Source organism: Neolamprologus brichardi, chromosome 2 (genome assembly GCF_056152115.1).
Source record: "Neolamprologus brichardi isolate AB-2024 chromosome 2, ASM5615211v1, whole genome shotgun sequence".
Classification (NCBI taxonomy): Eukaryota; Metazoa; Chordata; class Actinopteri; order Cichliformes; family Cichlidae; genus Neolamprologus; species Neolamprologus brichardi.
The window spans coordinates 23,987,888-24,000,000 of NC_142105.1; the positions used below are offsets into that span (position 1 = coordinate 23,987,888).

General features: G+C 39.7%; 2 protein-coding genes across 2 annotated transcripts; one reads left to right on the plus strand and one right to left on the minus strand.

Annotated features, from left to right (window-relative positions):
• si:ch211-153b23.5 (glutamine amidotransferase-like class 1 domain-containing protein 3, mitochondrial) lies at nt 1-1,659 on the minus strand. The gene is made up of 5 exons (XM_006781568.3): nt 1,602-1,659; nt 1,014-1,126; nt 709-880; nt 421-622; nt 1-329 (listed from the first exon to the last, which is right to left on the minus strand). The coding sequence occupies exons 2-5, from the start codon at nt 1,119-1,121 to the stop codon at nt 137-139; spliced, it is 675 nt and encodes a 224-aa protein (XP_006781631.1). The 5' UTR covers nt 1,122-1,126; nt 1,602-1,659; the 3' UTR covers nt 1-136.
• Nucleotides 1,660-2,264: 605 nt separating this feature from the next.
• si:ch211-153b23.4 (uncharacterized) lies at nt 2,265-6,625 on the plus strand. The gene is made up of 9 exons (XM_006782046.2): nt 2,265-2,337; nt 3,178-3,291; nt 3,375-5,051; nt 5,156-5,255; nt 5,348-5,496; nt 5,586-5,698; nt 5,783-5,872; nt 5,971-6,093; nt 6,183-6,625. The coding sequence occupies exons 1-9, from the start codon at nt 2,283-2,285 to the stop codon at nt 6,384-6,386; spliced, it is 2,625 nt and encodes an 874-aa protein (XP_006782109.2). The 5' UTR covers nt 2,265-2,282; the 3' UTR covers nt 6,387-6,625.
• The last annotated feature ends 5,488 nt before the right edge of the window (nt 6,626-12,113 follow it).

Genomic DNA, 12,113 nt, shown 5'->3' on the forward strand with positions numbered 1-12,113 from the left:
TTTGTTAGATAATCTTTTATTGAAATTTTATTGCATTCAAAGTTTAGTAGGAAATAGGTAAGAGAGCTTGATAAGCTTGATATAAAAAAGGAAAGAAAAAAGCACCTCATAGATAAATAATGTGATTAAACTCTTGTTAAGCCAGTTTCAGTGTTTCTTTAACCATGACACCTATTCCATCATAGACTTTGTGAATGGGAGCGTTGCACATGAAGGCAGAGGTGGTCACCAGCTTGTTTTTGGCATCAACATGAACTTCTTCCACATCTTTGTTCACGTGTTTGCAGCCCAAATCCTTCAGGACGCCTGCTGTCTGAGCATATGGCCACCTGATGACAGGAAGAAAAGGGACTGTCAGAGCGGCTGACTGATGTAGTTTTGCACCCACATTAACATCTGATAATAAAATACTTTACCCACTTGTCACACTCTTTGTCCTGCCCCACGGTGAGCTCGCAGCCCGGCAGGATTTTTGCAGCCAGAACTGGCGCAATGCAGCACATGCCCAGCGGCTTTCCAGCTTTGTGGAAGGCCTTGATGACCTTCTCTACATTTGGCTGGATGGCACAGTCCTTATTCTTCACTGCCCAGTCACTCAGGTTCTTAGCCACACCGAAACCCCCTAAATGGGTACAAGAGAACATCACAAAAGTGCAACTAGCACAACAGAAAGAAACAGCTTGTGTGTTTTATTCTGTGGTGTCTCACCTGGGATGATGGCAGCATCAAGTGCTGAGACATCTAGCTCTGCCAGATCAGTCACCGCACCCCTGGCGATACGGGCGCTTTCCTGCAGGATGTTTCTCTTCTCTTCTGTGGGTTTCCCCTCGCAGTGGTTTACAACATGCATCTGATCTGCATTTGGAGCAAACATCTGCACCTGCATACACATCAAATAAGAGGTTAGCCTCTGCAAGATTGAGGGATGTTGTAGGAGTTCAAATACTTCCAAATGTGACAGGGTTCAGATAAGCACACAGATGAATGTGTAACAAGCCTTTTCTCGCCCTTACTTTTGCTCCTGCACGACTCAGGTGGACAAGGACGGCAGAGGCCTCGTGGACCTCTGTGCCGTCATACACTCCACAGCCTGACAGAATGACTGCAACACGCTTGGCCATGATTCCTATAAAAACACACACAAAAACAATCTTCCTTTAACTGAACACCAGCCAGCATGGACTATTTCTTTCCCAGTCTGATATAATAACCAATTAATTGGCTAATTACTGGTTCTGTGCCACCTGTTCTGCCTTAACATAAAATATTTACATGAGCAGGTGAGACACAAGTCCCAGGTGTGCTGCTACTGCCAGGCAACACTTTTGACACCAGTAAACTGGAGTTACAGAATCGGGTGTTTAATCTGATGAATAATGAAGTTGTATCAAAGGCTAGTTTCGTCTGTACACAGTTTTTCTTTTTTGCATGTCATGAATGAATGAATGAATTAATGCCTTTATTGTCTGCAAAGAAAACTGAAAGCAAATGGTTGACAAAACAAAATCTATCACTTGGAATTATCTTTCATTCATCAATGTTTGTCTCTAAAACGTAACTTAGGCAGTACAAGCAAAGACAATGCGGATGGATTTTCTCACCTTGAACGGCTCTCGGTCGGCTAGTTCTTCAGCTGTGCGGAGTAGAGTTTTCCAATAGAGGTGTGACGACTGAACTCAGAAGCAGACTCTTTATAATCCCTCCCGCTGTCTCCTCCCCCAATAACTCTGTAACCCGACAGACTGACGTCATCCGCGTTACCAATAACGAGGAAAACGCCGAGTCATTCCGCGTTGCTATAAAGTTGTAATAAAATGTTGAGATATGAAAAGAAAACATTAAGATAAGCCACGAAGCTACTGCATTGACATTAAAGCTAACTTTAATTTGAAAAAAGTGGCATATTAAAGCCACCGGGAATGGAAGAAGTGTGTGAGTTGTGATAGGAAAATCTGTCTTATCCTGATTTGGATTTTTTGCAGCGGGGGAATGGTTAATGATTATTAATTTATTAATAATACTCTTTTCTATGAGGTTAACTTTTATGTATTTATCTGTGTATTTTACATGTGCAAACTTCCAAATAATGACATGTTTTACATTTTTATGCAATGTAACCTAAGTGATTCATTTTAGACACACAACAGATGCCTGTTGGATATTCCGTGGGCGCTGCCCGTGTTATTTCCCGGTGAGACACGGTTCGCCCTCTCAAGTGTCTGCTGATGTTACGCCCACATGTATAAAACAGCCTCACGTCGACAGAGGGAGACACTACAGCCATGGCTCAAAGCGGCTCTCTGCACATATCCGTCGGCATCCTGAGCATCGCCGGTGGTAAGCTTGTGGTTTGCTTTCCGAAGTGTTACCAGCTTTATGTTTGTTTGTTTTTTTCATGTAGACTATTATGGCGAAATGTGCGCTCATATTAATCATAACTCATATTGTCACATTAACATGTGGTGAAAATAATGAAGTATATTTTAATAAAGTGATTTATTTAAACTGCTGTAAGTGACCTCGAACAGCCGCCTGTCGTGAACGATATCAAGACATTTAAGCCAGAAAGAACATTTCTGTAAGCTTGCGAAAAAGTGATTTTTATTTATCCTGTAAAAGAGTATAATAAGATTATAAAAACCTCTTTTCAAGAGCTCTATAAATGTATTTTAAGTTGAAAAATGAGTAGTGTTAATATAGTGCAGAAGACAGAGTAGGTAGGTACAATAATTCGGTCACAAGGATACTTGCAAAGATGTTATGTCTTTATATTCTATGTAACCTCTTTGAGAATCTTGTTGAATACAGCCTATTTACCAAAGTAAGTAAAAATATTAGATGAAATAACAACTACGCACACTTAGAAAAGCTGAAAATCACTTTTAGCATTATTTTTTAAACTATCCAGTCTGCTGTAAATAAATAAGAGTTCATAATAACCAAAAACAAATTAATTATTAATTATTATTTAATAATCAAAGAATAATATAAATAATAATAAAACAATATTTTATGATGATCCTTTTAAGGTTGTTAAGTTAACTTAAAAAAACTAACTAAAAATAGATGTGAAAAAAAATTTAGTTAACCAAAAATAAACAGATTTTTTTTTTTAAGTAAAAAAAAAAAAAGGTAAAGATGAGAAATAAAGATAAAGCCAGTGATTTTATCCTACAGGTTCACTCCTGCTTTTGGTGAATGGTTATGGCAGCACTCCTGAAAAAGACTTGGTCCCCCACACTGCACTGGGAATTCTGCTTCTCATCACTGCAGCGCTTCTGGCTTACTCAGGTTTGTTTAGGTTTGAGTTTTATTATTGCATGTTGTCATGTAGCTGTAAGTGTTTCTCCTGACCCTGCCTTGTTTTTTCTTAGGAATCCGTCACAGTCTGTCCCACGGCCGCCTGTTTTCCACCCTGTGTCTCACTGTTTCTGCTCTGTGGTGTGGCTCTGGTCTGGTGTATATCCTGGGAGGGCAGAGGGTCATACAGCCCACACAGCTGAGATTCGCATTTGTCCCAGGCCTTGCGGCATTTATCTTGGCCTTGCTCATCATAGGCATTGCTGCTGTTGTAGCAAAGAAAGCAGTTCTCTCTCTCATAGCTGTTGGTATCTCCTTAGCTTCCGCCCATCAGATCGCAGGTCTGTCAGCAGTAGGTTTTGGCCTGTATGCCACAGCAGCTAACTACTTCCTTGTCTGTCTGGTGTGTCTTTACTTTGGTTCTGGACGTCTGCTGTCTGTGATCACTCACGGTAAAGTGGAACTTCCTGGAACAGGTGCGAAGAAGAAAGCTGAGCTGAAAGCAGAGCAGAACCAGGGGTGTAATGATGCCGTGTCAGTGAGTTTGGCGATGAATTTATTATCTGCGTCTGTATTAGCCTGTCCCCTGCTAGGTGTGGTCCCTGAGCTCTCTGTCGGTCATGTCCCCTGGCTGTGGACAGCTGGCGTGTTCCAGCTCGGCATGTGTATCCTCTTTTACAGAGGTATGGACATGCTTGCTGCCACTTTTTATGGCTTCACTTCCCTGTTTGCGTTTGCAGAGGGTTACAGTGCCCTGCTGTCATTTTATTCCATTCGGCCTTACTCACCTGTTCCCTTTCCTGTTGTCTTCTCAGTTCTTTTCTTCATACTGGCTCTGTTCAGTACTCAGAAGGACCTGCTGGAGGGCTTCTACCAGCTATTCTTTGTCGCCTATTCTATTGCTCTTGCAGTCCAGCCTCAAGGCTTTTTCCAAGCAGGCACTCAAGGTGTCCAGGCAGCTATATTTGTGGCTTCCGCTTGCATGCTTTTGATTACCACCTTTAACATGGCCTCTAGTACCAAGATTCCCACAGGGCAGAGCTGTTTCAAGGCTTTAGTTGGCAGGATGCAGAGCGTTACTCTCAGGGCACATGACAAAGAATTGCACACACCTTACCTGGGCTACTCTAAATATGCAGATGCAGAGGTGTTAGGCCATGCATCCAATGTGCTGGCTACTTTCGCAATCACAGCCACAGTAGGTAGCCAAAATCCTCTCTTTGTGCTGATTCTACCCTGGGTGGTCATGGCTGGCGGAGCACTGGAGCTGCTGTGCGGCGCGGTAGCCTTTGCTCGTGGTAAAACCTTTGAGAGCACAGTCTTTATTCTCTATGGGGTGATGTGGACGGTGTGGGGACTGACACGATATGGCGGCCTGTATGGGGAGACCAGAGGTCTTAACATTGCTGTTGGGATCATTACCTTCCTTGTGTTCAACATTTTAGTGACAGCTGCAGCGCTGTTTATGAACGTCGCATGGTTTGTCTACGCGTTTACCTTCCATCTCATACTCATCAGCTTCCTGCTGGACGCCATGGGCTCGCTGCCTTATGGCTATGACATAGGAGTCACAATCATCTTTGGCCTTGTCAGTTTTTATTTTTTCTTGGCACACATTTTCAACAGCACCTTCAAGTCTCCTCAGATCCCCTTAGGAAACCCTATTATCAAGCTGACCGGAGCAGGGGGAGGGGCAGCTGTCTGTCCACATTTACCAGCCCGTAAAGCCACATCTGTCCTACAGATTGCAGGTAAGACATAGGATACATTGATGCTGAGTTCTCAAATAAGCAGATGTTAGTATGCTGGATGTGGGTTTCATTTTACTATCACCCCCACTTCTTTCTTCATGCAGAAATCATGAAAAATGGCGGCATATGTGGAATGCCTACTGACACCGTCTATGTGCTGGTGGCCGCTTGCAACAGACCTGATGCTGTAATCAAAGCTTACAAGTGAGTTTCCTATTTCATGTATTTCACTTGTCCCCAAGTGTATTTATAGCTGTCTAATTCCTGTTAAATCTCGCTATTTTGTTTGGCCTCAGGGTGAAGAAGCAGGCAGAGGACCGTCCCATGTCCATGTGGATCTCCTCCGTCAAGCAGCTGGAGCCGGTGCGACACCTGCTGAGCCCTCTGCTTCTGGACTTCATGGAGGCTGCGTGGCCATCTTCCATTAGCATGGTTATACCAAGAGGTGAGTGTAAGACTGTGTGTGGGTGTGTCTGTGTGCTGGTGGGATTTTTCTTATTATCATCATTTTTTGTTTCTTGCTTTCTCACACAGGCCCATGGATGGAAATCTTTGGTTTGGGAGATGCTGCCAAACACATTGGGACTCCACAAAGCATTGCTATCAGAAACCCCGACTGTTCTGTAGCCACACATCTCATTGGTTTGGTAAGGGACATCAATATTGATCATTGCATGTCCAAAAATGAGCCAAAATCAGTGAATATAAACTTCTAATGCTTATTCCTACAGGTGGGGCCCATTGCAGTAACATCAGCCAATCCCACAGGTGAAGCTGATACAACTCACCACAACCAAGTGTATGCCAAACTGGGAAACAAGGTAATCATGATAATTTAGTTAATAAAGACTAAAGGAAGTGCTGATTCCTAAAGTTTTTGTTTTGTTTTTACTGAACTGGACGTGGTTTTGTTTCTTAGGTGGATGGAGTGTTATGTGATGGACCCTCCCCAGAGAACATTGCATCTACTGTGGTTGACTGCACCAAGATTGAAACTGGACAAATCGGTTTTTTTAGAGTCGGTCTCATTCCAAAATCAAAGGTAATATAAAGATCACACAGTCATTCTCTCTGTTGTAGTAATTTGGTGGTTGTTTACTTTGAAACCTGCTATTTCTGTCTGCTTTCAAGGTTCTTCAAATCTTTGAGGAGGTTCAGAGGCGGCACAGACAAGGGCAGACCAATCCTGCGTTTCAGTATGATACGGAGCTACCACTTACAGAAAGAGACATTTCAGAAGTGGGAAGCACCGTAGATTCAGGAAGAGAGTCTGAAAATTCAACACCCTCCCCGCCTTCACTTGAAGAAAATCCAGTCCTCGGGAATGGATCGTAGTTTCTATGCATTTGCTTAAAATATGCTGCCATTTCTAATAAACCTGATGTGTAAAGCTGTTATTAAATGAGGGAAATCACATTGTGGATGTGGAACTAACTGGGTGATTTGTAATGTACTTAATAAAGTGTTATTTATGATGTTTTCCTTTTGTCTTAAAATTACAAAATTACAATAATGCACCTTTTAACTTTTCATGTTGAAATATAAAACTGCATTTGATTGATTCTAAATGCATATATCCCTATTCATAAAATACTATTTGAAAAAAAGTTGTGTTTTCTTTTATTCTTTGAAAAGTCATAATGTTCAAAATGACATGTAGGTTTTTGCTCATAATGAAAGTAGCTGATTGTGTCATGAGATTTCATCAATATTCTATTTTTTAATGTTCATTATTAAAAATAACAATAAGCATAACAATAAGTAATGAAATTAGTAACAAATATCTAATCTTACTATAATGATGTATATGCCATGTATGCATGTCTGTATGTCCTTAACAGGGCTAATCTGAATACTGTGGATTTTTATATAAATTCCATGCATTTCACAATTCCCCTGCAAATGCGATGTTACGTTTGTTTGCATTTATTACATCTGCAGCGTACATAACTTATAACTACATAACGTATAACAGTCACCAAATGTTTTTTCCAAGGGAGAATTTAGTTGAAGCCATCAGAATTATTATAGTTTTGAACTTCTAATCAGCTTTAATTTTTTATTTAGTTTCAGTTTAGTTTATATTGTTTGAAAATGTATAGCTATACTTTTGTTTTTATTCGTTTCAGTGCTAATTTTAGTCTTTAGAAGGGGACAGTTTTAATTAATTATAATAACCTTGAGAGTCACCAAACACAGAATCACATATATGGAACGCGACACAAGACTGATTTTTTGTTTGTGATGATAAAATAAGCTTGATACATGTAAAGTTCATTTACATTGCAGTTTTGAAGACTAAAAGTCACAAAGTAAATTACAAAATAAAATAAAATACAACAAATAAAATGCCATGAATGGATAAAACTAAACAGAAGCAAACCTGCACAGGTAGGTCTTCTGTTTAAGCTTATCTTTAAAGGTATAAAGAGAGTCCTCAGCTCTTAATTCGGTACAACTTGTAGTTAACCTGTAGTTAACTTGCACTTAATATGTCTAAAATCTACCAAACAAGCTTTGACTCAAGGCACAGCTTACTTGATTTGTATTTTAAGTACAAATTGTGACTTTGCAATTGTGCCTAAAGTTATTCTGCAGCTTCTTTGTTTTAGCATCTAAATGTATACAGATAAATATATATAATCAGCAAACATCTGGCAAGTTAGAGTAGGTGGACGGATTTCAGACATTCAAAAAAAAGAGGATCCAACCATTTGTGAAATTGTTTTCTGTCTGTAAAAGCTGATTTTATCCAGTCAATGAAAACATATCAACGTGTTAACTGTTCCAAGTATACCACTGTTTTTACCCCTTAATTAAAAGCTGGACACAATATTAGAAATATTTAAATATATAAAAAGGTATTAAGGGTGCATAGTCGTCAGGTTATCAGTCAGGAGACAGCAGACTGTGTTTGTCTTTTCGCAAACTCGATCAAGTCAAGGCATCAAAATCTACCTGGTTACATTTAGGCACTAAAAATTACAAAGATTTTGTAGTTTTGGTTCAAATATTTCCCTTCCCAATACTAATGTTTCACATTAACTTCATGATTTATATATTTAATGCCAAGCAGTCTTTCATAAGCATAACAAGCTGAGTGTAGCTGAAAAACATCACTGACACAAAAGAATGCCTCACATGAAAGAGACAATACTCTTTGTCAACCTGGGAATGGAAAAAATTTCATGATGCATCTAATATAGTCTTACGAGAAGAAGTGTGAAGAAACGAAATCGGTTTTTGTTGTTGTTTAGAGGCAAACACAGCTCACTCCTGTTTCTAAGCAAATTCTAGATAAAATCTCTTTTAAAAATACTTTCAGAATAGTGCAATTCAATTCAAGTGTACTTGTGTATTAATAAGCAACTCTTTATACATACTTTGTCACCATGTAAACAGCCTATTACCTGATACTGGAACCAGGAAATATACAGGTCACTTTTTCTGAGCATCAACAGGCACTCTGGATTTATTTGATGATGGACGGCTTTTAAAACACAGTGAGTGGATGGCCCTAAAGTCTAAAAAAAAAAACCCTCAGTGCTATGATGCAGCAGTAATATTGTGACACTAAAAGACACTCATCATATAAAACTGCATTAGGAGTGCATAGATTATCAATCACGAGACAGCAGGTTGTGCCCTGCTGGTGAAATTTGTGGGAAGAAGTATTGTGTTTTTGGTTAAATATGTCAGAAACATCCCCATAGAATGGTGCTGCCACCATCACTGTCAGGATGGTATTGGCCAGGTGATGAGTGGTGCCAGGTGTCATCCAGACATGACGCTTGCCTTCTGGGCTAAAGAGTTCAGTCCTTGTTTCTCATGGTGCCCTTTGGCAAAGTCTACGTGGGCTGTCATGTGCTTTTTACTGAGGAGTGACTTCGTCTGGCCACTTTACCATACAGGCCTGAGCGTTGTGCTTTGACATAAACTGTCAGCTATGAGAACTTACACAGACAGGTGTGTGCCTTTTCAAATCATGTCATATCCACTGAATTTAGCACAAATGGACTCCAGTCCCCCGTAGAAACATCTGATAGACGATCACTGGAAACAGGGTGAACCTGAGCTCAGTTTTGAAGCTCAGGTGCTTCAAAACATGGCTGTTTCCTGAATGTTCCCAAGCAATTTAGATACAGTCAGAATTGTTTTAAATACTTCCTTAATTGCGAATAATTAACTAGCACACTAACTCAAGTGATACTCAGTGATCTAATATTTATGTGAACTTTGTGACTGAATAATCAACGAGTTACCAAAAAAGAACCAGGAAACGTACCGGTGTTAGCGGGCGTTCCCCTCACTATACTTTCCTCCTTGTTTGAGCAGCAATACTCCCCCTGGACTCATTTTATGACGGGAAATTTTGTAGCTCAGAGTGAGCACAAGCTCCCACCCAAAGTCTCAGAAAACTCGAGCTCCAACAGGTGGATGGGGAGCATAGCTTTTCACCCATTTTCAGATCTTACCAGAGATGTTCAATCAGTTCAAGTCTGGCCTCCGGCTCGGACACTCAAAGTCTTTTACTTTGTTAAAAAAAAAAAAAAAAAAAAAAAGATCAAGTGATGGCCTCATTTAGTCACTGAAAACTGCTTTGTTAGGTTTAGGAAGTTTTGTGTTTTGGGTTAAATATGTAATTTTGCAACATAAATTTAATGATTTAAATTTAATGCTGTGACTTTATAGTGTTTCTGTATCTGGTGACTAACATCACTGACACAAAAGAAACCAAAAGAAACATATTGCATGGAAATAGTAGCCTTTGAGGAGTCCTCTGAGAATGGGAAAAATATTAAGCTGATTGTCAGGACTGATGTGGAAAGACAGGACTCGTATGCAGGCCTCCTTTGAAGAAGACAGTGGATTTATTTACAGTGAAGCAAAGGTAACAACAACAACAACAACAGTTCAATATATACAGACGTGGACAAAATTGTTGGTACCCTTCAGTCAATGAAAGAAAAACACACAATGGTCACAGAAATAACTTTAATCTGACAAAAGTAATAATAAATAAAAAAATTCCAATCTTAACCAATGAAAGTCAGACATTGCTTTCCAACCATGCTTCAACTGAATTATTTAAAAGGTAAATGCATGAAACAGGCCTGGACAAAAATGATGGTACCCCTAGAAAAGAATGAAAATAATGTGACCAAAGGGACATGTTAATCCAAGGTGTGTCCACTAATCAGCATCACAGGTGTCTGCAATCTTGTAATCAGTAAGTGGGCCTATATAGGACTCCAGGTAGTCACTGTGTTGTTTGGTGACATGGTGTGTACCACACTCAACATGGACCAGAGGAAGCAAAGGAAAGAGTTGTCTCAGGAGATTAGAAAGAAAATCATAGACAAGCATGTTGAAAGTAAAGGCTATAAGACCATCTCCAAGCAGCTAGATGTTCCTGTGACTACAGTTGCACATGTCATTCAGAAATTTAAGATCCATGGGACTGTAGCCAACCTCCCTGGATGTGGCCGCAGGACGAAAATTGACGACAGATCAAAGAGACGGATATTCCGAATGGTAACAAAAGAGCCCAGAAAGACATCTAAAGAAATCCAAGCTGAACTTCATGCTCAAGGAACATCAGTGTCAGATCGCACCACTATTTTCAACAATAGTGTCCTTGGTCGTCTCCCATGTAGGCCACTTTGGCTCAAACAAACAATAAAAAAGCTACATGTTGACAAGCAACAAAGCTTCAGGGGAAATATCCTGTGGACAGATGAGACAAAAATTGAACTTTTTGCCAAGGCACATCAGCTCTATGTTCACCGATGGAAAAATGAAGCATACCAAGAAAAGAACGCTGTCTTAACTGTGAAAATGGGGGAAGCTCAGTTATGTTCTAGGGCTGCTTTGCTGCATCTGGAACAGGGTGTCTTGAATCTGTGCAGGGTACAATGAAATCTCAAGACTATCAAGGGATTCTAGAGAGAAATGTGCTGGCCAGTGTCAGAAAGCTTGGCCTAAGTCACAGGTCATGGGTCTTACAACAGGACAATGACGCAAAACACACAGCGAACAACACCCAAGGATGGCTAAGAGAGAAACATTGGACTATTTTAAAGTGGCCTTCTATGAGCCCTGACCTCAATCCTATTGAGCATTTTTGGAAGGAGCTGAAACATGTCTGGAAAAGGCGCCCTTCAAACCGGAAACAACTGGGGCAGTTTGCTCATGAGGAGTGGGCCAAAATACTTGATGAGCGGAGCAGAAGTCTCACTGACAGTTACAGGAATCGTTTGATTGCAGTGATTGCCTCAAAAGGTTGTGCAACAAAATATTAAGTTGTGGGTACCATCATTTTTGTCCAGGCCTGTTTCATGCATTTATTTTTTAAATAATTCAGTTGAAGCATGGTTGAAAAGCAATGTCTGACTTTCATTGGTTAAGATTTATAGAATTTTTATTTATTATTACTTTTGTCAGATTAAAGTTATTTGGATGCTCTGCAATTACCTTTGATGCTCTAGGAATGAGGAAAATGTTAAGCTAAGGTTTGCGGGAAATTCAGCAGTTTCGCTATTATGATTAGCAATGCATTTGTTATGTCATGTAGATAAAAACATAAATTATGTAACTAAGAAAGTGCACGAAGAAGAAACATGAAGAAACAAAAGCTTTTTGTTCTATTTTGTTTTGTTTAGAGGCAATCTGATGTTTTAATACTTCCTGACTTGTGCAATAACTCAAGTGATACTCTTCCATGAATAAGCAACCATGCATACTTTGTCACACTCAGTATGGCAAGCTGAGAGCAGCTGTTGTAAACCATTATTTCCATATCCTCATGAGTAACACCACTGACGTAAAATGGTGTTACAGCCTTCATCCATAATGCATTACTTTCATTTTTCTACACACAATACCCCATAATGACAAAATGAAAGAAAAAAAACAGTTTGCTTGAAATTCCTCCAAGTTTATTATTTATTATTATAAAATAAAAACATTTATATAAAAACATGTAGTGAAAACATTTACTCAATATTTTGAGGGGAACCTTTGGCAGCAATTGCATTTTTTTTCTGAGTATGATGCTACAAG

Coding starts and splice junctions, on each gene's coding strand:
- si:ch211-153b23.5 (XM_006781568.3), bottom strand. CDS start 1,121: ATGGCCAAGCGTGTTGCAGTCATTCTGTCAGGCTGTGGAGTGTATGAC. Junction 881..1,013: donor TGAGTCGTGCAGGAGCAAAA/GTAAGGGCGAGA, acceptor ATGTGTATGCAG/GTGCAGATGTTTGCTCCAAA. Junction 623..708: donor TGATGCTGCCATCATCCCAG/GTGAGACACCAC, acceptor GTACCCATTTAG/GGGGTTTCGGTGTGGCTAAG.
- si:ch211-153b23.4 (XM_006782046.2), top strand. CDS start 2,283: ATGGCTCAAAGCGGCTCTCTGCACATATCCGTCGGCATCCTGAGCATC. Junction 3,292..3,374: donor AGCGCTTCTGGCTTACTCAG/GTTTGTTTAGGT, acceptor GTTTTTTCTTAG/GAATCCGTCACAGTCTGTCC. Junction 5,497..5,585: donor TAGCATGGTTATACCAAGAG/GTGAGTGTAAGA, acceptor TTTCTCACACAG/GCCCATGGATGGAAATCTTT.